This window comes from Hypanus sabinus, chromosome 22 (assembly GCF_030144855.1).
Source record: "Hypanus sabinus isolate sHypSab1 chromosome 22, sHypSab1.hap1, whole genome shotgun sequence".
Taxonomy (NCBI): Eukaryota; Metazoa; Chordata; class Chondrichthyes; order Myliobatiformes; family Dasyatidae; genus Hypanus; species Hypanus sabinus.
Window position 1 is genome coordinate 41,299,670 of NC_082727.1, and position 27,058 is coordinate 41,326,727.

Below are 27,058 nucleotides of genomic sequence, written 5' to 3' on the forward strand. Positions count from 1 at the left end.
TGCAGTCCTATGTTGAGTCCAATGGTGCTGGCAATTCCTGTGACATCACTGGTGTCAAAAGGTATCAGTCTCTGCCATTCCTTTGGATTTGCCAGCTGCGTGGAGGGGGTAGCCTGCATGGGCAACAGCTTAATCTCCATATTATACTGTCCTAGCTTGCGCATGACAGCTAGGACACAACATCCTTAGTCAACCCTGACTAAAGGAGGCCTACTTATCTACAGTATGCATATGCAGCTTTTCAGTGTGTCCTCTTTGATTTCAGTTCTTTGTAAAGCTTATCCAATTTTGTGTTATTTGAATAGGGACTAACTGATTGGTTGATTCTTATCTATGATCTTGAATGGAATGTTTCTTAGTTATTGGGTATAAAAAGAGCTGACCACGAGGCCCCACCAACTTCTGCTTCTCTCCCTCCACTTACTAGAACTTGTCACTATGAGTTTTCAATTTTTTTCTGTTCTATAGCATTTAATAAAATAATTGTGAAGCAAAACATTTAATGCCTTTCCTGACTTCCGAAAGAATCTTAAGATTAAAATCAAAATGCAGCCCTGTACTAATCATCTGATATAAAATAATGTTCTGCAGTTAAGAACAGGAAAATTTATATCAAATTGCAAAAATTTTAGGGAACTTTGGTGCCAGTTCACTTCATACTTAGGAAAGAAATGTGATTTTCTTTTCTGACCTACAAGTTGAGTTGGAATTCAATCTTGACCTATAAAAATGGCACATTGTTCGTCCGTCAAAATTTATTTTAAGCTTTGATATTGTCCAGTACAAAAAAAATACACTTCTGTATGCTCTTGAACTAACTTATAGAAAAGCTCCATCTTTGGGGGAGGAAAACACCGTTTCAGGGTGGACGGAGGGTCAAAACGAAGAGAAAAAGCTTCGGTTACCGATTTATCCGGTCTAGTATGCACAAGCATGCACACATAAAATGTCATTTACAGTCAAGTTACAGTGTTCTTGGTTCTGGAATGGAGTTGATGTAGAAACACAGAAAACCTACAGCACAATACAGGCCCTTTGGCCCACAATGCTGTGCTGAACATATACTTACTTTAGAAATTACCTAGGGTTACCCATAACCCTCTACTTTTCCAAGTTCCATGTACCTATCTAGTAGTCTTTTAAAGACCCTATTGTATCTGCCTCCACCATCATTGCCGGCAGCCCGTTCCATGCACTCACCACTCTCTGCGTAAAAAACTTGCCCCTGACATCTCCTCTGTACCTACTTCCAAGCACCTGTCTGATGGTGCTGTTTTGCTGAGAGAAAGTTTACAAAGTGTCTTGGAGAACATCCAAGATAAAGGAACCCATTCAATTATTTTGCACCATACAAGACTGCAACGAGATTAGAACTCCAGAAACTAAAGAATCATGTACATTCATTTAGAAAGGCTTCCATCACAAGACTGCACGAATTCAAAACAGTAGAGCACATTCTTGTTTACCAGAACAAGTTATAAATTAATCCTCATCAATGCCCTCTCCTTTAAAATATGGTCCTCAGAATTAATTATTCTCAACTTGGACATAAAAATTAATTCTCACAACTTAAAACCATGTTGTGGTGAATGTTCATGGGATAGCATTTGCACACAGTTTGAAGTGATGACTAAGCATTAAAAGAAATTTGGAAAGTGTTAAAATTCTAGATAAAAACCCAACCACTTCCAAACAGGTCAGAAAGTGCTTTACCTGTCCAATACGATGAGCTCGATCCATTGCTTGCAAATCTCGCATAGGGTTCCAGTCGTGTTCAACAAACACCACTGTATCTGCACCAGTAAGATTAAGACCAAGGCCGCCAACATGGGTGGTTAACAGCAAAACATCTATTGAGGGGTCATTATTAAACCTAACAAAAATGCAAATAATTAATATATAATTCAAAATGCCATATTCAAAACCTACGCTTAAACTTTGCACAATTTGTTGGTTACAGGCAAAAAGTAATATAATCTTAGGAATATACTAGGCCTGATGTTGGGGTAAAATGTTGACAATTCCACATGAGATTGCCAGGAATTTTCCACATAAATGTCAGCATCTGGAAACTTGCGCTCAGCTACTTATCAACTATTATTCACTGAGCTCACCAGTTATTTAAACAAGGTCTCAGCTAGGTAGCTCCGACTTTAAAAAAAAGTTTAGTTAAATATTTATTAGTGCATGTTAACAGCTCCAGCTTTTATTTAAACACTTCGTTTTTTAAAAAAAAACCTTTAAACATTTCCAAATGTCAGATATTCATAAAATTATTTTCTTGACTGTCAAAACTTTCTTCAGCTGCTTCATGGCGAATGTTTGTCACATTACTCCAACAAGCCATGACATACAAAGATTTACATGTGTGCATTAGAAGGAGGAATAGGTCACTCAGCTGCTCAATCCTACTCTGCCATTTATTTCATAAGGTCATGGCTAATCTGTTTGCAAACTTAGCACCATTAGAAGGTTATATGAACTTAACTTATCTACCTTAAAAACATGCAAATGCCACACAGAACATATGATCAACTTGAATCACTTAAGCAGTTAGGCAGGAGCATTACCAGTATGGCCATTATTATTTTTGTGTACAAAATTGTTCATCATGCTTTAAGGATTCAACATTTTATAAATATTTGTAGTACAATGCTAATGGTCTAACAAGTTAATTTTAAAATATAGTAACTTTAACTGGTGTGACAGTTGTTGCACACAGAATACCCTAAACCTCCACTGGTCAACCTAGCAACATTTGAAAACTGCTGTAAGAACTCAGCATGTCAAGCAGCATTGAAATATAAAAAGCTGGGAGAGGGAAAGGACAAGCTAGAAAGCGATAGGTGAAGCCAGGTGGGTGGGGAAGGGGGGGGAGGGATTGAAATAAGAAGCTGGGAGGCAATAGCTGGAAGAAGCAAATGGCTGGAGGAGAAGGAACCTGATATTAGAGAAGAGTGGACCGTGGGAGAAAGGGAAGATGGGCACCAGTAGAAGATAGGCAGGTGAGGGAAGAAAAATAACCTGGAGATATCAATGTTCATGCCATCAAATGAGTAGCCTCCAACTTGATGGCATGAACAGTGATTTCCCAAACTTCTGGTAATTTTCTCCCCTTCTCCTTCCCCTCTTCTACAACTCCCCATGCTGCCTCTCTCCCATTCACTTCTTCTCAAGTACCTATCACATCCCCCTGGTGCCCCTTCTCCTATGGTCCTATCTCTTCTCCTATTAGCTCTTTCCCTCTTCCAACTATCATCTCCCAGCTTCTTACCATCCCCCTTTCCCACCCATCCACATTTCCCCCCACCTGGCTTCACGCATCACTTTCTAGCTTGTCTTCCTTCCCCTCCTCCCACATTTTTATTCTGGCATTTTGCCCCTTCCTTTCCAGTCCTGATGAAGAGTCACAAGCCAAACGCTGACTCTTTATTCATATCCATAGATGCTGCCTGACCTGCTGAGTTCCTCTAACATTTTGGGTGTTTTGCTAGATTTCCAGCATCTACAGAATTTCTTGTCAAAGACTAGTCATTCTATGTAAACCATCGAATGAAACACTTTGTTCCATGTATCCTACAGGAGATATAATCCAGGGTCTGGACAACAGACTCCACACACATAATATTGCTGATGTAATTAAATGGTCTGTCAGATTGCTAGAGATGAACTGATTCCAAACACTTATGTATTTAGTGATTCTTTTTTGTAACAAGGCTCAAGAATGCTATGCCTTGCTCCTGAGAAACACACACTCTTTTCCAATTAGGAAGCACAGATTATAAATGCAAAATATTCTTCCTTTGCTGAAACCAAATGCAATAACCTAGGTCAAAATCATGACCAAATCTTCCATGGACAAGGTAGCAAATTCTTTTCATCAATGTTGTCTCCTGTGGGGCACATGGAACTTAAATCACCAAGTCATGGAAGCCCTTGGACACATTCTTAGTGCAATCATTAGCTGTTTGGTAACTTGCCTACCTTGCCACAATGGAATGTCGTTGGCCTGCAGGAACACTACCATCTAACCTTAAATAGGTGATACTTGGCATCTGAGGTTTGAGCAAGTCATGTTCCACAATGTCCAACATGCTCTTCAGTTGACAGAAAATGAGAACTCTGTGTTGAGCTACAACTGATTCAGTGCCATTTTCTGAGGCTGCACTGTTGCCAAGTCCACAGTCAAGAAGCAGCTTGAAGGATGGGGGGGAGAGAGAAGAAAAGGATTAAAAGAATATTCAACTTGGTCTCAGAAGTAATTACTTGCTAAGAGTTTGAACTCAAAGTATGAAATAAAATAAATGTCAACACAGGGGAGCAGAATCTTTAATCTTTTAAATTCATTTGACTTGGGCAGTAAATTCTTAATGGATTTTATTTCATGTTTAGTTTTCAAAGTAATAATGTGAGCTTGGTGCTACTTAGAGAGAAGTACCCGATGATCAATCAAACAATTTTTGGAACACCAAATACCAGTTTCACAAATATTTGTGTTGGCAGGTGGTATACATATTAAATTTGAAGAGAACTATGGGAAATAGTCCAATATTCCAATGCACCACTCAAATTTCAGTAAAAGCTGTTATAATCAAGGAGTCTACATTTTTCCTCCTCTTAAATGATAACTTAAAGATTATACAGTTATTATTGACATTAGGTGTACAACAGCAAAGTGTATTTTCCATACACCTTCCTCTTGATGTTCAAGCCTTCCCTCACTCATCAACAAATTAACCTGCGAGGGAGAAACCAATTTTATATCCAGCTATTGTTACTTAGATTTTAAAACAATCTGTATATGCTTAAGTTTTAAAATCAACAAATATGACCTGATATTTATAATTGCAAATGTAATGTTACGTGTGTAAAGGGGGGTTTCTTTTTTTTCATTGTTACTGTTGGGAAAGGGTTTCCTTTTGTTAACTAGCAGGAATGCTAATTTACTGATAACGAGAATGGTATTCCTTTGTAAACCAAATGGGGATTAATGTTCTTTCTTCTGAGTCTGTAAGCTTTTGTTGACGGGCTTTTGGGCAGAACGGCGCGAGGGGGTCAAGAGAGAGGACGCAATGCTCTAAGCTGGGCGAGGATCGGACCCCAAAGGGGGGTCCGAGGCCGGGAGATTCTCCGGGGTGGGGGATGAAGCTAGATGTGCTTGGTTGACCACTCGGAGGGTCCTGAGCTGTTTGGAGAGTCGAGGGGTTCAGAGGGTCCTGAGCTGCGAGTCGAGGAGTTCGGAGGGGATCGAATGGTGGCCAGAAGACTTCAGTAATTGAGCTCCAACGGCTGTGCACGAAGTGGTTTGGACTTTGATAAGTTTGGCGCCTTTTCTTTAATTTTCTCTTTATATATACTGTATCGTTATTAATCACTTAGTTATAGTAACCTTTATAAATTGTACTCATTTAATCGCATATGGTGTACTGTCTGTTTTTGGGCGAGGCGGGGACATCACACAGCATCCACACCAGCTGATTACCCAGTTTGGCGGGGCCGAAGGCTGCTCCCCCTAGACGAGAACGAGCTGAGCGAGCCTGAGGCGACCCAGGGGGTTACACGTAACTTATATTGCTGTAGACCGATAAGTGTCTCCAAGAACAATGAAATAAATGGAAAAGAAAAATGTATTAAATTTGAAAGAGTACCTGCTTTAAGGCAGAGAGCTTTGGAGCATGCTGGATATCATGCAGAGATGAATTTTGAGCAGCAAGTTGCTCCTTAATATGCTGGAATTCTGGATGCTGTGAAGTCAGTACTAGTGCAGGATGATTGCAAAGTTTCCTCAAATATTGTAACGCCTGGAAGCAAAGGAATAACAAGAGTATCACCTGATTTCCACTGACTGAAAATTTCCATGCACTTCTTTGTCTTCATCATCTAGATAACAGTTTCCCTTTAATGGAAGACATTTCCTCTGCTTAAAGGGGATATAATATTACAGCTAGTTTTTAAAGAGTAAACTATAGTGAGTTTATGGTTTTCTTACAGTTTATGAATTAGGTAATATTAAAGTCTAATATTGTACAGCACATGAATCCATGTGGACACAAGGTTTACGTACAATTTCACTTGATTGTTCTCACCTTATCAGTAGTTTATACTACACGTACAGTTTATGTTTATTATCACATTTTGGCACCTATTCTACAGTGTTTTTTTGAAAACAGTAGAACTATAAATCTTCTTTTAAAATTTAGATACAGTGTGGAACATGCACTTCCAGCCCAACAAGCCCCACCACACAGCAGCCTATCAACTTAACTCAAGCCTAATCAGAGGACAATTGACAACGACTAATTAACCAACTAACCGGTACGTCTTTGGAATGTGGGAGGAAATTGGGGCACCCAGAGGAACCCTGTGTGCTGACAGGAAGGACGTACCAACTACTTACAGATGGGGATGGAATTAAACTCGGGGGTGGAGTTTCAAGATGGCGACGTAAGCATCTGCCTTTTAGGCGCTCTTTATTTTTTTAACTATAATCACCCTTTAATTAGATCTTTTCGAACTTAATCATATGAGTTGCTACCTTTGATTGACCCTTTTTTCCTAAAATAATAGTTGATCTAATCTTGTCAAACTTAAAATGGCTACAAGTAAGAAATCGGCTAAGGATCCTGTATCCATCGACGCAATTTCTGGTCTTTTGGACATTAAACTGGATGTTAAATTTGCGGGTATGGAAGGTAAATTGGACAATAAACTGGATGCTAAATTTGCGGGTCTGGAAGGCAGACTAGAAGGTAAATTGGACAGTAAATTGTTAAGTTTGGAAAGGAGGATCACTACGAAAATATCCGATTTTGAAGGAGTTGTTAAATCGCTTGAAACTAAGTTTCAGTCGCAGGCGTTAGTGGTTCAGCAGCTTGGAAATAAGATCACGACTCTTGAACAATCAATTTGTGAAAAAGCACGTACAATTGAAGTGTTAGAGAAGAAGATAGAGTCGACTGCTAAAACTTTAGATCAGTATAAGTTTAAAATTACTGATCTTGAAAATCGTTCTCGCAGACAGAATTTGCGCATCATCGGAATTCCCGAAAAAGTTGAGTCCGGTGATTTAACTGAATTTTTCTCTAAATTACTGTGGGAAATTTTCGGTGGTGAAGGTTTGAAAAATGAACCTGTTATTGACCGTGCTCACAGAGTTGCGAGGCTTTCGTCTGTGTCTGATAAACCACGAGCGGTGATTGTTCGCCTTCATTATCCTCGTGAGAAAGAGCTTCTAATTCGGTTAGCTCGTAAAAAAGGTATGATCTCCTACAAAAATTACTCATTTCGAATTGTTGAGGACTATTCGTATGAAGTAATGAAAGCCAGGATCGCTTTTAAACCAGTGATGGCAGAGATTCATTCGATTGGATTTAAACAAGCTTTAATGTATCCAGCGAAGCTTAGAATTGTGCTGCCCGACAACAGTCTACACTTTTTTAACACTCCTGAAGAAGTGAAGAAATTTGTTGAAGAATATCGATCCTCTAGTGCAGAGGTCGGCAACCTGCGGCTCCAGAGCCACGTGCGGCTCTTTGATCTCTGTGATGCGGCTCCCCGTGGTTTGTTAGCTTTTGAAAAGTAATTCGAAATTTGAAGATTATGGTGATCTTGTACAATATGAAAACTTTGCGGAGACCTCATCTCCTGGCACATCCGAACCGGCTCACAATTAGCCACCGTTCCGACTAAGGGAGATAGCCTACGGGGGTTTGTGAGTACGTGTCTTTTGGAGCATCCGCGCCCACGGGGACGGGTTGAGCGAGGCTTTAAAGCAAGGCTGTTTAGTTCGAATAAAGTTACCTTTGACTGCAGTCTTTATTTTAGCGCTGCGTGTAGCGCTACACCGCTACAACGTGTTTTTATCGCTATTAATATACATCACCACTGCCAATGCCTGACACCCGCCAGTGCGCGCATTCTTTTAATTCTTCGATCCAAGGTAGGCTAACTATGTAGTAACCTTCAACCCGACGTCTTTTTTTCGGAGTTCAAAATGTTTTTGTTGCATGCAGAAATGTAATTTCGTTTTCTCTGCAGGAGTTCATCAATTTCAAAAATGCAACACATTATAGTTTGTTTATACATAGCATAAAGGCAAAAAAAAAAACCCGTTGTATGCAGTGTTATTTCATTTTGTGGCTCCCAGTGTTTTCTTTTCTATGGGAAATGGGTCCATATTGGCTCTTTTAGTGGTAAACGTTGCCGACCCCTGCTCTAGTGCAACTTGAACTATGAGTTACATTGAAGATTTTTTTTTTGGAGAGAGGATGCCATTTCATTTTAAGTTTTAACCCTGGAAGTTGGGTTATAACTTTTTATTTTGAACTATGGGTCTGGGTCTTTTTTTTTACTATTATTATTGCTTATAGATGCTGTTTTAATTTTTATAATATCCTTTTTTATACACGTTTGTATTTTGTAATAATGAATTATTTTTTCAAAATGTCGTTTCTTCTTCCCATAAGTCTTTACTTTTTATAAGCGTTTATTTGCTTGCCTGTATTTAGAAATGGAACAAAGGTTTTGAATTCTTTTTTTTAGTCTTTTTTTTTATATATGTTGTAGTGTCTATTAAATCTTTTTTTTTAAAAAAAATTCTATTTTGATAACTTTTTTTTTACTAAATTTTCTTATTAGATTGCTGAATTTATATTCATATTTTGTAATATGGCTTTCTCAAAATGTCGTTTCTTCTTCCCATAAGTCTTGGCTTGTGAAACGTCATCTTTGTATCTGAATATGGAATTTCTTTTTTAAAGGTGTATCACATTTTTAAACTTTAATGTTCATTTTTTTTTATTAATGATTTTTCTGGTTTTACTATTTTAGTTTTTTTTGACTTGTCTGATATGTGTGTGTATGTGTATGTATATATATATATGTAGGTATATATATATATATATATATATATATATATATATATATATATATTTTTTTGCAACTCTATATTTTAATTAGGGTGTTATATAGTTTTTTCTTAAAAAAATTTTCTTATGGAGCTGCCATCTTGAAATGGGGGTAATATTAGTATTAGTTTATGCGCCTGCCGCTTGGCTTTCTTTCAAAGGGTGGGGGGAGGGGGGAGGGATCTTTTTTCATGCTTTTGCTTTTTATTTTTTTGCTTTTAGTTTATGGGCTGACTTTAAATTGTTAATATTGTTGAGGTGTCAGGATCTCCGGTTGCTCCTGAATCAATTTTCCTTCTTCCTAAATTGTGGGTTATGTGTCTTTTTAACCTTTTATGATACACACAATTAATATTGGTATGATGGATAAATCTATTAACTTTATCTCGTGGAATACCAATGGTTTAAATCATCCGATTAAACGTAAAAAAATATTTAAAGTATTCCATAGATTGAACGCTAATATTATTTTTGCACAGGAGACCCATATTAGGAGGGAGGATAATCAACGTTTTTTTAGGTTCTGGAAAGGGCAACAATTTCACTCAAATTGTACCGCTAAAATTAGGGGTGTGTCTATTTTTATAGACGCCTCAATTTCGTTTACACATTATGAAATTATTTCTGATCCACAGGGTAGATTTTTGTTGATAACTGGTTCACTTTTTAATCGGAAAGTTGTTTTAGTTAATATTTATGCTCCAAACTTTGATTGTCCTGAATTTTTTAAACGTTTATTTACTTCTCTTCCTAATTTGAATGAATATATGTTGATTATGGGTGGAGACTTTAATTGTTGTTTGAATCCTTCGATGGATAGATCTAAACCTATTCGAACTCTTCCGAATAGATCAGCTTTACTTATTAATTCTTTTATGGTTGATTCTGGAATTACTGAAATATGGCGGTTTTTGAACCCTAAAGATAAAGAATTTTCATTTTTTTCACATGTATATCATAGTTATTCTAGAATTGATTATTTCCTTATTGATCATCGTTTATTAACAGATGTTATTGATTGTAAATACGATTCTATTGCTATTTCGGATCATGCGCCTTTGAAGTTATCTATTAAGATTCTGGACTCTTCTATCAATACTAGATCTTGGAGACTTAATGTTACTTTGCTTCAAGATCCAGAATTTATTACCTTCATAAAACAACAAATTGACTTATTTTTTTCAACAAACTATAATGAAGAGATTGACAAAGGAATACTTTGGGACTCTTTCAAGGCTTTTATTCGTGGACAAATTATTTCATATTCCGCTGGTAAAAGAAAACAAAGATATTCAGATATAGCTTTATTGGTGGATAAAATTAAAGAAATTGATAAGATTTATTCCGTTACTTCTACCAAAGAACTTTATAAGAAGAGAGTTGAGCTTCAAATGGAACATAGTTTATTATTATCTTCTTCAATTGAGAATCAATTAATTAAGACTAGGGCTCAATTTTATATTCATAGTGATCGAACTGGTAAATTGTTAGCTAATCAATTAAAAGCTATTTCGACTAAGCGACAAATTATTAAAATTCGTAAACAAGACGGTAATTTAACTACTGATTATAAAGAAATCAATAACACTTTTCAAGATTTTTATAAATCTTTATATCAATCAGAATTTGACGGTGACCGGTTTACGATGGATAATTTTTTTAATAACTTGAATATTCCTAAACTGATAGATGAAGATTGTAGCTTGCTTGATGCTCCTATTTCTATGGATGAAATAAGAGAGGCTATCTCATCAATGAATTCAGGGAAAGCTCCTGGTCCTGATGGTTTTATTGTAGAATTTTTTAAAACTTTTTCTTTATTGCTTTCTCCTTGGCTATGTGAAATCTTTAATGATGCGTTTGTTAAGAAGAGATTACCTCAATCGTTTTATGAAGCTACTATCTCTCTAATTCTTAAAAAAGATAAAGATCCTACTTTATGTGCATCTTATCGCCCTATATCATTATTAAATGTAGACTCTAAGATTCTTACAAAAATTTTAGCCATTAGATTAGAAAAGGTATTACCACAGATTATTTCAGAAGATCAAACTGGTTTTATTAGGAATCGGTATTCCTTTTTTAATATTAGAAAATTGATTAACATAATTTATACTTCATCACCTACAACCCCAGAATGTGTTATCTCATTAGATGCTGAAAAAGCCTTTGATAGAGTTGAATGGACATATTTATTTAATGCATTGAGAAACTTTAATTTTAGTCCTAATTTTATATCATGGATTAAATTAATATATTATAAACCTGTTGCTTCTGTTCTTACAAATAATTATAGATCCTCTTTTTTTCAATTATCTCGTGGTACGAGACAAGGTTGTCCTTTAAGTCCTTTATTATTTAATATTGCATTAGAACCTTTAGCTATTGCTATTCGTGAGTCTCCTAATATTTTTGGTATTACCCGTAATGAGAAGTTATACAAATTATCGCTTTATGCTGATGATTTGTTGTTATATATTTCTAATCCTAGTAGGTCTATTCCTGCTATTTTATCCTTGTTGGCTCAATTTGGTAGCTTTTCTGGTTATAAGTTAAACTTAGATAAGAGTGAGTTATTCCCTTTAAACGCGCAAACTTTATTGAGTGATAGGATGCCATTTAAAGTTGTTACTGATAACTTTATCTATTTAGGTATAAAAATCACCAAGAAATATAAAGATTTATTTGGACTGAATTTTTTACCTATGCTTCATCAAATTCAGCAACTTACTACAAGATGGTCTCCCTTATTTTTATCATTAGTTGGTCGGATTAATGCTATTAAAATGATGATTTTACCGAAATTTTTATATTTATTCCAAGCTTTACCAATTTTTATTCCTAAATCTTTTTTTGATAATATTGATTCAAAAATTTCCTCATTTGTGTGGCAAAATAAAAATCCTAGGTTAAGCAAAAGGCAATTACAAAAGTCTAAAAAAGATGGTGGTCTAGCTTTACCTAACTTTAGATTTTATTATTGGGCGAATAATATTCGTAACCTAATGTACTGGAAACTAGATTTGGATTCACCTGTGTGCCCACAGTGGGTAAATTTGGAATGTAGTGAGGTTAAGGGATATTCTATATTTTCCGTTCTTGGTTCTTTTCTTCCTATTGATTTAGCCAAATTCAATAAACAGATATCTAACCCTGTTGTTAAACATACACTACGAATTTGGTTTCAATTTCGCAAATTCTTTAATCTGAAAAACTTTGCTCTGGACAGCCCTATTTTATGTAATTTTTTTTTTAAACCTTCATTGACAGATCAAGCTTTTAGTATATGGAAAAGGAAAGGTATAAAATGTTTTCATGATCTTTTTTTTGAAGGTACTTTGATGTCTTTTGATCAACTATCCAACAAATTTGAATTACCTAAATCTAATTTTTTTAGATACTTACAAATTAGAAATTTCTTACATAAAATTCTTCCATCTTTTCCTAATTCAACTCCATCGGATTTTTCAGATTTGATTTTTACTTTTAATCCTTGTCAGAAGGGATTAGTAGCTTTTATTTATAACATGATTATGAAGATACAGCCAGAAATATCGGATAGAATTAGACAAGAATGGGAAAAAGAACTTCGATGTAATATATCAACAGATAAATGGGAAAAAATTTTACAAATGGTTAATTCCTCCTCTATTTGTGCTAAACATGCTTTAATACAATTTAAAATTGTACATAGAGCTTATATGTCTAAAGATAAGCTTGCCCGATTTTATTCGCATATTAATCCTCAATGTGACAGATGTCACTTAGAAGTGGCTTCATTGACTCACATGTTTTGGACATGTCCCACTTTACATAACTATTGGAAGGACATTTTTGATGTCATTTCCTCAGTATGGAATATCGATTTACAACCCCATTTTATTACTGCAATTTTCGGTATACCAAATGAAGATGGCAATCAGCTTTCCCCTTCAATCAGACGAATGATTGCCTTTGTAACATTAATGGCCAGAAGGTCTATATTACAAAACTGGAAAGAAGTAAATCCTCCTACTACATTTCAGTGGTTCTCCCAAACTATTTCTTATTTGAGTTTGGAAAAAATCAGAAGCATTATCTTTGATTCTTCAATTAAATTTGAAGAAACCTGGGGACCATTTATTCGACACTTTCATATGAATTAATTTGGCCTATTTCAGATCCTTTTCTCTACTTATCCTTGTTCAGGTATGGAGTTCCGGAGTTCTTTTCTTGACACCTTCATATATTTATAAAGTACTATTATTGCCCATGTTAGTTATAGTTTAGTATTTTTTTTTCAATATATATTTTTTCTCATATATAATCTCAATTTTTTTTTCTTTTTTTGATGATTATTTTTGTTTTTTTTTCATATATATTTATATAGACTTGATTGATTTATGTACCTTTTGTTGATGGATGTTTTAATAGGATATTATTATCCTATTACTAATGTAATCTCAAGTTTATTGAATCTGTAATCTATTCATTATTATGTGTTGTTTTTTTTTATATATGAAATTTAATAAAAAGATTGAAAAAGAAAGGAATTAAACTCTGAACTCTGATGCCCTGAGCTGTAAAGCATCGTGCTAACTGCTACGGTACCATGATGGCTCGCTAAGCTACCATAGCGCCCAGGTCTGTCTGCCAGGCCTTGAGCAATTGAATTGCCTAGGATCAATACTAGGACAAAATAGAAATTACCTTGCTTTCTCCTTTAACACTCACATTGTGCACAAGTTTTATACAGCTAGAAACAATTACCATGCTCAAAACTTCAAACTATTTCCTCTCTATTAAACTTAGATTCAAAGCACTTTTATATCACCTTTAAGTAAAAAAAAAACCCTAGTCACTTTGTAAGTAAGCAAGAAAACAAATAGATCAAACTGAGAAGACAGAGCTTGGTCAAAGAGTCATGCTTACAGGAGAATCTCAAAGGAACAGAAAATTGCAGGAACATTTAGAAAGAACTTTGGTGTCATGGTTAAATGTCTGCTGAAAACAGAAGTGTGTACAATAGGATTAGAGTCATAAGAATGGCAAGTACAGCAATATGAACTTTGGCATCAGAGAAGGTTACAGAGATGAAGAGTAGAGACTCTATATTGTGATTTAAACAGAAGAATGAGAACTTTAAATTTGAAGGCGCTGATAGAACATGCAAAGTGAAATTCTAGCCAAGACTCTGCTGAGCTCACAAATGGTGGAGGGTAAGAGCCAGCTTGATGAAGACAGCCAAGATACGGTCAAGGGAGTATAAGGACTGTTTACAGGACTGCTTTGAATAGGTGGACTGAACCATATTTAGGGATTCATGTTCAGATTTGAATATGCCACAGCTATCGCAGGCTGACCAGTGATGATGAGTGTATGCCATCAAGAATATACCAAACCAGAAGTCCTGGTTGAACCATAAGGTTCTCAGTTTAGTTGGGTGTTCAAAATCAGGTGATCCAGAATCCTACAAGAAAGTCCAAGTATGACTTATGGAAGGCCATCATGAAAGTGAAAAGTCAATTTCGAGTGAAGTTAGAAACACATGTAGATAAGATGCATTACTTCCTATTATGCAAAATCTCAAGAGCATAAATGGCTGTAAAGCTTCACTCCCTCATGAGCTCAACATCTTTTGTACGTGCTTTGAAAGGGAAAATGACACTAGACCCATGCAAATTCTCACAGCATTCAGCAACCCTGTAATCTTCTGTTTCAGAGGCTGATACCCAAACATACTTCAAGGTGTCAAGCCCCAACTACTATATGTACCTAGATAGGTACTGAAAACCCATGCTGACCAGCATTCAAGAACATCTTCAACCTCTCACTGCTGTTCCCATCTGCTTCAAAAGGGCAGCTAACTTTCCTGTGTTTAAGAAGAGCAGGTGAGCTATCTCAACGACCATTGCCTGTAACACTCACATCTACCATAATTAAGTGCTTTAAGAGGTTGGTTATAGCTAGAATTTATTTCTGCCTGAGCACTGTTGTTGATAGAATCTCAGATACTGACAAAGTGGCTTACATGAGTGACAGGTTGGCTGGTTAAGCAGTGTCACAACAACCTCACATTCAATGTCAGCAAGACTGAGAACTGAATTTGAATTTCAGGAGGGAGGAGTTGGGGAAGCACAGGCCAGTCCTGATTGAGTGGTCAGCAATGAAAAGGGAGAGCAGCATCAGCATTTCGGAGAATCCATCCCAGGCCCAAAATACACTTGCAGCCACAAAGACAACACCTAGAGGCTCTACCTCATTAGGAGTTGGAGGAAATTTGGTATGTCATGAAAGACTTACAAATTTATATTGATGTACGATGGAGAGCATTCTGATTGGTTGATTCAGAGCCTGGTATGGAGCCTCCAATATACAGGATCACAAGAGGTTGCAGAGTTGTAGACTTGGGCAAAACCCTCCATACTATCAAGGACACCTTTAGAAGCAGTGCCTCAAGGAGACGGCATTCATCAGTAAGAACCCTCACCATCCAGGACATGCCCTCTTCTTGTTATTACCATCCAGAATGTGGTTCAGGGTCAAGTTCTTTGCCTTGGATATTAGATATCTAAACGATCTATGAACCTACAAACACTAACCTATTATTCCTTTATTTCTTCATTACTTACTTAATTTATAGATTTTTATACCTTTACACTTATTGCTTCTGCAAAACAAATTTCATGTCATACATCAGTGCTAATAAGTCTGTTTCTGAAATGGCAGAATACATAGACAAAGGAATAGATGAAAGTATCAGCAGCAGATAAGTGGAGAGGGATGGAGACAGATAGTGCTATGAAAATAGAAGCCAGTCCTGCTCATGAAAGGCAATGGAGACAGAAACCAAGATTGAGTTTGGATAGGATTCTGAAGTAATGATGTCTTATTCAGCTAGACACTGATTAGTGAGTGCAGTGATCTATTTTCCCCAACATCAGAAGAAACACTAAATGCCAACATCATTAGCAATGGGTTCAGCCCTAAAAATGCACCTGATTCCATCACAACCAGTTGAACCAGTTCGGCTTCTGCCTCGTCTTCAAAATGACTAGCCACAAGCACTCTGAGAGTAGTATTTTACCATCGTACTTTGCTTCCCTTTAGCAACCTAATCATCTTATGCGTATATGTGAGTTACATAGCTTACCTTGAGTCCAAGCCTGTCTGGTAGTACTTTTCAAAAATGAAATAAAATTTGAATGTGCAAATTCATTATTTATAATAAGATCTAATACCTCATCTTTTAAATCATAAATACATCACACGTGGTTATCAGATGTCAGGACATTAAAACCTTTGATACGTAATGTCAAACCTTTTGAGCTTCTACAATTTCCAGTGATTTAGTAATCCAGAACTAATCAATAAAAAAAAACTGGCAAAACTTTAAGCAAACATTTAGCTTTCTTTCAAAAAATGGAGCAATCTCATATTAACGTCAAACACAACTGGTGTCAAGAGCTTTACAAAAATCTCAGAAAATATATTTACCTGAAATACATGCCCAGTGGCTTTGAGTTTAGGTTTCTCATTTTCTTCTGCGACTGTACTTGATGATATAGTGTCTTCAACATCACACTTAGCACGAGATTTAGCAAAATCTTCATACAGTTGTATCTAGAATTTAAAAAATCAGCCGCCTCAATAATCACAATAAGAAACAAAATCTTTCATCCATCAAATTAATTTGTCCATTGGAAATTTTTCAGTCAGAAGGTAATTTCAAGGGAATGCATATATTTTTAAAAAGATTTAATTTACTTTATAAAATATTTGTGATTTATTAAAGTTGATTAATATTAAAATTGTTAAAAGGAAATGATAGATTATGCAATGCCTCCAAAGGAGTATTAAGAAAACTGTGCATGAATATCCCAGACTAAATTTGTGCAATCCTCAAAGCAATAAAAAAAAGGCCACTGACACTGTCTTTTGTCCTCCGATGTAGAGGAAGTCAGTCAAAATGCAAACCACACAGAAGCAGAGGTGAAGAAAGGCTCAATGGGTAGTAGAGTTGGGGGATGATGAGGGAAAGGAGGTGCATACATAGAGGCAAATAGGGGTATCTGATCACATCACCTAACAGCATTACTATTGCGATGGTTTGGATAAGGAGAGTGGAGACTGCAAAGGGCAGAAAAAGATGGTGGAAGGAAAAGACCAATCCCTCATTTGGCCAAACTGTACTCCCCAGGGTAAATGTTGAATACATACTATCTTCATGACTTCTTAACTTGAATCCAAACCTAGTTAGAAAGTTGCTCATCGAAGAATTTTGTGCAACGCCTAAATGTTGTTGCAACATCTTTCAGTGAAAGTATAAGTTCCCATTGCCATGTGAAAAAAGGCCAGAAGAAAATTGCTGATACACTACTTCTATTCTAAATGCCTGAACACTTAGTCACTGCATTTCTGCAAGTTCCAATTACAAAACACGCAAATATCATTACACTGTCAGTTTCAGGGATTTTGTTGGAGCTTTCTTCATGATATTACAACATACCTGTAAAGTACTGAGATTACAATAATAATCTTGTATTATCTTAGGTGGAAGATCTTGAAGGACATCTTCCTTCATTCTGCGTAGTAGGAAAGGAAGTACTTGTCGATGCAATGCTTCCATTGCAAGAACACCTATGGCATGAGAACAAGGATTTTCTGAATTTTTACTTTATAAGAAAATTGCAAACTAAAACTTTATGCGCTGACACATTTTGAATTTTTAAATATAAAAACTTTAATTCTAATGACATAATTTTTTTACAACTGTATCAACATGTAGATAATTGAATGATGAAACAAGTAACCCACCTTTTCTTTTAAAGTTTGCTTTTAGAAGCTTACTGACTGACCTGATCATTTAGTGCAGAATTTTACTGTGAATGGCAACTTAGGCAATTTAAAAGTGTCAAGAAGTCTTCAAGACTGCAATTTCAAACTATATATGCATCTTGGACTATGATATATCCATGAAATTTGAGCTAATAGCATATTATTACTTTGTTTTGATGCAGAATACAAGTTGATTATCCACATTGAAAATAAAACATCTATGAACTCAAGTTAATCAGAACAAGGTGCACAGATGAAAAATATCAACGACTCAGCACCTCTACTTTCTTAGAAGTTTGCAAAGATTCAGCATGACATCTATAGATGTATGGTGGAGAGTATACTGACTGGTTGCATCATGGCCTGGTATGGAAACACCAATGCCATTGAACAGAAAATGCCAGCCCACCACAGATAAAGGCCACTGAGCACATCTACACGAAGTGATGTCGCAGGAAATAACGTCCATCACTAAGGACCTCCACCATCCAGGCCATGCTCTCTTCTTGCTTCTGCCATCAGAAAAGTGATACAGGAGCCTCGAGACCCACACCACCAAGTTCAGGAACAGTTATTACCCCTCAACCATCGCGTTCTTGAACCAGAGGGGATAACTTCACTCGCCCCATCATTGAAATATTCCCTCAACCGATGGACTCACTTTCAAGAAAACTTCAATCTCATGTTCTCGATATTTATTGCTTATTTCGTATTATTTTTTTCTCTTTTGTAATTGGCAATTTGTTGTCTTTTGCACACTGGTTTGCCCATTCTGTTGGGTGCAGCCTTTTATTGTGTTTCTTGGATTTACTGTGTATGTAAAACAGTAATACCCAAGAAAATGAAACACAGGTTTGTCACATGGTGACATATACATACCATGGTAATAATTTACTTTGAAATTAGGAACACTTATATGAACATGAACACTTAGCTCCTCAAATCAACGCCAATATTTAACAAGATCAAGGCTGATCTGACTGTAATTTCACACTTCCATTTCTCCATGGTATCAAAAATCTACATTTTCCTTAAAAATAGACAAAGACCCTATACTCATCAATCTCTGACAAACAGTGTTCCAGACTCCTAATCTTCCAACAGAAAAGAAATTTTGTCTCATTCGCATCCAAAATGAGCAACTATATTTTTATAACAGTAGCCCTAATTCAGGATTCTCCCATAAGACTATCCTCTCAAGACACTTTATATTCATATATGATCTTATGGACCTGGTGATGCAGAGGTTAAATTACTGAACTAGTAATCCAGATGCCTGGATTGACAATCTAGAGGCTCAAGTTCAAACAATGTCTGGTAAGGATTTCATATTCAGACAATACTTAAAAAAAATTGGTACAACAATCACCGGTCCACAGCACCTACTAGACTGTATAAAAAAAAAAGATTTATTAGTAGGGAGAAAGTCTGCCACCTTACTTGGTCTGGCCTAGATGTGAATTTAAACTGATTCTGAGTGGTTGATTCTTAAATTTCTAGCAAACTAGTTGTATTAGTTACCATTATTTGAAATGAAATAATAGAACTCGATGGACTATGCAGTTCAGATAGTTCAAAAATACTTCCAGCCTAGTTGGCTTTGCAAAGTCCTCCTCACCAATATTTGAGACTGGTGTCTAAACTGAACAAGCAGACCTAGACAGGTAATGTGACAGCCTCTCAGAATTACACCCTACAGGTACAAAATATCATCTTACCTGCCTCCTGCTCCTTTGAAGAACTCCTAGCATCTCTGCTAGCTAATATTGGCTTTCCATAACGAGCTGCAAACTGCCGCTCAGTACCCAAAAATCCTGGCATCAGGAAGTCAAACAATGACCAGAGTTCCAAGACATTGTTCTGCATTATCACAAAATGAATTTAAAATTAAACATCTTAAATGTTTACAGGAAACTTCCAGTGTATCAATTTTTCAAGTGTTTACTTCCAATTCATCTCATGATCTGAGATTAAATTACACATTCTAATTCAATGACAACACATTATCTAGTGATAAGCATATTTAAGATTAAATGATAGAGCAAAGTATCTGAAGCCCATGTGCTCTGTAGAAATAATTTTAAAACTGAAGCTTTAAGTTTTATTGCACTCTATAAATTGGATTAAAAGATGGGCATCCATCATCCAAATTCATTTTTATTGAATCATCTTACCTTTCTTTTGGCTTTGCATTTCTTCTGTTACAATCAAATATTTTTATTATAGTAAATATCCTTTTATTTAGGTTATTCTGAATGTCATTTTTTTCATTTCTTTTAAAACTCTAACCATTTTAGTATCTGTAGCATGTAAATGGGATAACTTGCAGGATTTCAAAAGAATGTCTAAAAGCTAAAACATGACTGACCTTTTTTCCCTCTCTTCTCCAGTTCTTAATTACACTACCCTTGAAGATAGATTTATTCTTTTTAACCATTCAACGTACTTCTTCTATTTACATGAAATAACTGTTTCATTAGAGACGCTCTAATTATGAGCAGCAACCATAGTAAATAATGAAGGGTTGCAAACATCATTCACTCTCATTTGAGAGTAATATTTGCCTTTTTTATGTCAAAATTATGCCTTTAAGTACTTATAATTTCTAATTGTCCTACAACTGCATGAAACAATGATAATGCCTGTTTTTTCTATTATACATAGATGGCGCATCACTTCAGTTTAAAAGTCAAACTGTATTTTATACCACTTCTTAAACCATTAATATTGACCTGCTTCAACCCTTTTGTTTCTTTCATTATTTGCCTTTTAAACATTCTATCTGCATCATACCTCCTTTAAAGGTTTTAGCATGTACTCCATATATTTTATACTCCTCTGTTCTTAAACTCTGATATTTATTTTGTTTCTTAGTCACAAAATTATCAAATGTAATTTCTTAACTTTTGTTTTTAATCTGGCCAATAATGTACCATCACATCCACCAAAAAAAAAGCACAGCATATTTCTTACTTTGAAGGGGTAGATTTTCTACTTCTTCAACTGTTTGAAGTAAATTCTATTTAATATTTAAAATGAATCCAAATGAAGTAGTTTCCACATCACTATGTAGGGATACACAACAATAATGTTTCATTCTGATCATAATTAACCGTTTAGTGAGGTTAATACTTTGGACTGCAGTCAGTAATGAGTCATTCCTGACTTAATGGAAAGGAGTAAAGCTCCATACAATCATAAAAAAAAATTTAGTAACAGACAGAGCACTGCACCTGAGCTTTTAAATAACAATTATTTCTATTAATGACTTTTTGGTACTAAAAGAAATCAAGGTCCTCAAAACAGTAGCTACCAAATCCTTTTAAATTTTAGTTCAATCATTCTAGGGAAAAACTGAATGAGCCAATTCTCAGCCTACAATAATTTAAAAAAAACAATATTTCAGTTCATTGAATCCTACATATAAAGTATTTACTTCATGCTACCTGGCTATGGCAACATTTGCATTTGCAACTTGCATCAAGTAGCTCTAGTGACAAATTCCTTCTCATTTTACATCGTCTGTTTGAAGTTTTCCCTTTAACCAACTCAATGGACTGTGCCATTATTCGACTAAACCCTGTAACACTACAAAGATAAATACCTGTATTGGTGTTCCAGAAAGTATTAATCTGTAGCTTGCAGTTAGTTGCTTAACTGCCTTTGAAAGTTTTGTCTTACCGTTCTTGATGATGTGCCCTTCATCAAGAATACAATAGTTCCACTTAATATTTCTGAAAATAGAAGGAAAGTTCAAATGTTTCATGCGAAGTGAACATTCCACTAGAAATAATGACAACCAATCTAGATTGTTAATTAAGACAGAATACACACTAAATAGTCAACAAAGAACACCTGCTATTTTGAGTAGAAATGTATACCTACTTGAAAAAATCAATGTCATTTCGAACAACATCATATGATGCTACAACAAGGTTGTGATTTTTCACAAGGTGCTGTAACCTGAAACCCAATGTAACATAAATATATTACAGATAAAGTGTCTTTTAAATGCACAATTTATAAATGAATAAATTATAAATGAAATTTTGTTCATAAAAGAATAAAAGTTGATGATTTATATACAAAAAATATGCCACAGAACTTATAAAATGGATTAATAACTACTGCATCTGTGAACACAGTGATAATGGCATAACAAATTAAAATGCACCTTGCCCGCTCAGTGGGAGGTCCAGTATAGTGCAATGGATATAGTATTTCTTTAGAACAGAACTTTCCCACTTCATCTATCCAATGTCCCGTTAGGGTTGGAGGACATACTACCAATGATGGTAGTGGTGAGTTATCTTCTGCCTGAGTTTTTGTATACTCCTGAACTCTGTGAACACACAAAAAACTGACTGTTACTCCTTCAATGATGGAGTTTTAACAAAATATATTGTGAATCATTTTCTTCAAATTACCTGAGGTAATGATCCCCTGCAAGAATGCAAATTGATTGCAACGTCTTTCCCAGACCCATATCGTCACACAAAATTCCATGAAGCTTATATTTGTTCAGAAATGCCAACCAGTTTACACCATCCTTCAATGATAAAATGCACAACAACCCATTAATATAAGTTATCTTAGTAACATATCAAACCAGAGGTCACTGTTATTAGCTACCATAAGTTTACAAATCAATCTTGTATAATACAATAAAAATGCCTTCATGATAACTGCTCACAGAGGGAAAAAAGTATCACAAATAACTTTTGTTCTCAAGAATAACACAGGAATACAGGGGTTTCCTACCTGCTGATATTTCCTGAGTTCTGCTTTGATAGAAACAGGAATTTTGTAATTTTCCAACTTTGTCCCATCTAATAACTGTTCCAAAAAATGGCGTTCTCTGGCCTTTTGGTTAATCAATTCTTCTGACATATTTGGTGGATCTGGAATACCAGCCTGTAAAACAGACTGTAATTTAGAACTTGTATCATGTATTCCAATGTGAAACTGAAATTATATATCTATCATTCCTCCAGTTACGTGGGGAAAATCTGGGGAATCGAATAATGCAATGGATCATATCCTGAATCCTCTTTGGATTTTTTGGAATTGATAAAGTAAAAGACTCTAGTGCTTGCTGGCTGAAAGAATCCAATAAGTATGTGCCTCAGTGGTAGTACAGACTTGCCCTTGAGTTGAAGACACCCGGACACAATCATCAGTGTAGTCCTGAGAATATGCTGGGTACCTTCACAGGCTATGGTGTTACTGTTCACAAACAGGCTTTCACATTTTTCTACATTAAATTGTGAATTGAATTTCCCAGAGGTAGTACTTTTCATTATTTCTCCAAGAACGAGGTAAAAATTTGTAAACTATGTTTAAAAGAAGAATTTCAAGTTGTACAAAATCATGATATTGTTGATAATGTACATAGAAGTGTATTCCTGTGTAAAAATCAATAATTAAAAGACTTAGGAAAGGAAACAGGACAATACGATTTAAAATCAATCCCACAATGCTATAGTCCAAGTGCAGGACAATTGGACCAGGCAGAATAGTTTGGCACAGACTTGATGGGCTGAAGGGCCTGTTTCCAAGATTTAGTGCATAATGACTAAGATACAATCAGAACAACTGCCTTAAAGTTCATTGGATTTAGTCTCAATAGTTGAGTGGTTGGTCAGACCACAATGAACCAAAGGACATTCTGTATTCACGTTGCATGCAGCTGGATAGCTAAGCTGCCAAAATACAACCTTTCAAAACTTACCTCTAGTGGCATTAATCTAATCAATGTTGCAAAGCACTGTGTAGCCATAAATCGCACACTATCTGTTTGGTCACTCATCCTGCCCAGTACAGGGACTACCAACAGAACAATATATGGGATGATATCTACATCAAGTTGCTCCATAATACCTGTATATTGCTGTTAAGGAATTATTTGTGTGATTGCTCTCATTAAATATTTGTAAAATAATTTATTTCAAATCATTCTACTATAATTCTAAGACACAGAAGACTTGCCAAAAGTACTCATTTTTATTTTAAACTTTAATTATGAAATGTGGAGAGTACCTAGTTAAAACTTTGTGTATTTTCTCCCCTATACAGTATTGTGCAAAAGTCTTCAGCGCATCTTAAGACTTTAGCACAGTACTATGGCAATTTTATGCACTGCACCATACAGCTGCTGCTTTAAAAAAAATCATGACATATGTGAGTCTGATAAACCTGAATTTGAGATGGGGCTCTATGGCTGACTGAGAGTGGGTAGAGTGCAGGCTGAGGGAATCATGATTGGGAAATGGGGAATGGAGAAGGGAGGCGACAGGAAGCATCGAAGAATATGAACACTAACAATGTAATTCAAAACTTTCACTGTGGTTTTCCAACATTACACGTGAAGTTAAGAGTATTTTTCTTAGAACCAAATGTATTCTAAAATTAGTTAACAGTATGAATAGTAAAAGATGAATTCAGTTAGTTTTATTTAAATTGGATGATTAATTGTTTTTCAATCACTATGCAGGCCTATTACTCTTGGGACATCTTAATGACTGGTGACTTTGCTTCCACATCATTTAAGTGGACCAACATACAAGTAACCACATCTGCCTCTATGAAAGCCTCAGTTATCGTGAAAATGAAAGTCAGTAAAACTTTTGAAAATCATGTGTATGTTGGAAGGTGCAGAAGACACATAAAGAGAATACAAGATTTGGATTTGTATATTAAGGATACAGGCTAGAGCTTCAATTGCTCCCTCTTGCTTTGTATTATCATCAATGGCTCCTAACCAAGGAAGAACTTTCTCCAGGAAAATGCTCATTGTTTCCATTGTAGCTATTTTGCTCATTACACCTACACATCTCGCAGCCATATGTCTCACTGCAGTGTATGGGTGTCGCAGACAAGTGCAAAGGTGTGGAAGATGTTGCAATAACTGAAAAAGAAAGAATTAAATTGCTTTTCATTATTTTACATTAAACTCAAGAATTTAAAAGTACATTTTTTTATTAGTAAAACCATCAAAAATTACAGATAGGATCATAAAGATCATAAATTAGCAACAGGAACTTAACTTCAAAATTGACAAATGCGTGCAACTTACATTGATCTAGGCAACTTCAAGCAAATGTGCTATGAAAACTATTTCATCAATGCACACATCTTTAATTAATTTTGCCAGCAATTAAACATGAATTCTAAATGTACAAGGTTGAGTATTTTGAGATTTTTTGATAAAAGTTAGTTGCAAATACTTTTTGTTTTAGATTTCATGTTTAACAAACCTGGGCATGGATGTCAGAGCCCATTGCTGCTGCTGTGATTTCCAGCACCTGTAATGAGTTAACTAATTCTTGGGCAGCAATATCTCCCTTTTCAAGTACCACATTTCCATCTGTTAAAAAAAAGCATAAATAAGCTATTTTCTCACTATATCATATAGTATATAGAACAAAATTATATAACAATGATACAGGGAAAATTTACATACTGAAATTTTGAACATCTACATGAGTTTTTAGGAGTCCAACCATAGAGTCCCAGAGATAAGGCAGAGTTGTAGCCATTTCTGCACCAAAGTGCTTTCCAATTGTGGTAAGTGCATATTCAGCTCCTCTTCTCTGAATTAGGTTTGACTTCTGGGTCTGCAACAGATACAGGGGTTGTTCCTTAAATATTGAAAACAAATCCCAAATATTTTGGGTTCTCTAAAGTTGACATAATCTGAAATGATAGTGCAAGAGAAACAGCAACCCATAATGTGCTGCTCCTCCCCAGTTCAGATAATGACCTATTACTGTAATTGATTAGTTTAATGAATAGATTAAACTAGAATCTTTACGTACTCACTGAACAACCACTTAGGAGCTAAAATTTCACCTATTCAATGTCAATGGAAAAAAAGTCTAGACCAGTGATCCACTGAAGGAAATGACCATCAATGATGTACATTTCTTAGATTTAATGATGAAAGAACACAGACACATCAATAATTCAATTTCTATCAATTAACACAAATCAGAGTATATGGAAAAGAATATCCAATTATTTGGCCTGCTAGCATGTAATCAGCCAAGAAATATACACTTGACTAGTTTAAACTGGATTACATCACATCTGTAATTAGTCATTTACCTCATCATGTTCGTTCAAACTAATCCCCACACTCCCTTGAGGAATGTCTGCAGATGAGCCTTTGAGAGCTTTGGGCGTTGGCCCTCTTCTACTAGTTAGAGCAAAAGCAGCTTGTTGATGCCTGTAGAGTGTGATGATTCCCTTGGTCTTGTTTACTGCATGATGCATTCCATCTTTTTCAGAATTTGGTCCTTAAATGAAAACACACAATTGATGTGCTAGTATATTTTTAAATTAGATTCTAAACACTGAATATCTAAATCTTAAATTATCAGTATATACTATTCAGTTCTTTACACCAGTACAATTGATATTTAAGTATTCATTTTAAAAGGTTTATATTATTAAACATGTATATATTTAGACAAGCATATTTATCAACAGCAAATTCTTATTAGAATGACTAAATCATGCAGACACAATAACATCATGATGCATGAAGACTGACACAATATTTAATGCACAAAATTGTACAAAGCTGTGGGGTACAATTGATCACCCAGTTACACAAGAGCTTGGACAAGAAGTGAAAATATAGAAGTTGCTAAATGTTAACATTTAACTAATTCAATTTGAAATGAATATCTCTACACATTGACATGATGTGACCCTTCTTCATATATTATTACCTTTAGTGTTATCCACACTGTTAGATGTGGGTACTGGAGAGGTTGCTGAAGGAGTTACTGTACAATCCACGCAAACAGAGTTGCAAAGGTTTTTCACAATTTTGGGATTGGGACAAGGACATCTTGCTGTACATTGTTGGAGCAATTTAGCAATGCAAGAAGCTGCATAATTCTGAACAAGTATATTTTCCTCTTTTTTCACTCCTTCCATTAATGGTTTAATGATAGGATTCAGTTTTTCTGGAAGTTGCTGCAAGTTAATAACTGCACAAGCAGAAAATATATGAACCCTCAGATGAAGAGTTTGCCATTCTTGATTTGTTTCTGCCACAGTCATCTGTACCTGCTGGCGCTTGCTATCCAATTGTTGGATAACACTGGGCTTCAAATGATGGGACGATGTCACTTCATTGAATGTTGTAGTGATCTTCGATTAAAAAGAATCAAGGGCATTAATTTATATTTTACACTGAAGAGAATGAGCACCAACATTATACAAAAACTGTTAAAAATTGTTAACTTTAGTGATCTGGCATTTACAACACACCCTATTCTCATTATATGCATCTTCAGACTATGCGGATTCACAGTTTTGCGAGG

General features: G+C 35.5%; 1 protein-coding gene across 2 annotated transcripts in view; it reads right to left on the bottom strand.

Annotated features, from left to right (window-relative positions):
- Positions 1–27,058, bottom strand: part of btaf1 (BTAF1 RNA polymerase II, B-TFIID transcription factor-associated) — a 100,790-nt gene that overhangs the window by 3,811 nt on the left and 69,921 nt on the right. For both annotated transcript variants that reach the window (XM_059947607.1, XM_059947606.1), the window contains exons 20-36: positions 26,459–26,885; positions 25,830–26,020; positions 25,186–25,339; positions 24,980–25,089; positions 24,429–24,630; positions 23,455–23,603; positions 22,485–22,637; positions 22,151–22,272; positions 21,898–22,065; positions 21,609–21,686; positions 21,328–21,457; positions 19,442–19,583; positions 17,395–17,525; positions 16,383–16,508; positions 5,649–5,801; positions 3,985–4,196; positions 1,714–1,873 (exon numbers count right to left, since the gene is read on the bottom strand). In XM_059947607.1, the coding sequence (XP_059803590.1) occupies positions 1,714–1,873; positions 3,985–4,196; positions 5,649–5,801; positions 16,383–16,508; positions 17,395–17,525; positions 19,442–19,583; positions 21,328–21,457; positions 21,609–21,686; positions 21,898–22,065; positions 22,151–22,272; positions 22,485–22,637; positions 23,455–23,603; positions 24,429–24,630; positions 24,980–25,089; positions 25,186–25,339; positions 25,830–26,020; positions 26,459–26,885 (2,808 nt within the window). The remainder of the gene's footprint in view (positions 1–1,713; positions 1,874–3,984; positions 4,197–5,648; positions 5,802–16,382; positions 16,509–17,394; positions 17,526–19,441; positions 19,584–21,327; positions 21,458–21,608; positions 21,687–21,897; positions 22,066–22,150; positions 22,273–22,484; positions 22,638–23,454; positions 23,604–24,428; positions 24,631–24,979; positions 25,090–25,185; positions 25,340–25,829; positions 26,021–26,458; positions 26,886–27,058) is intronic.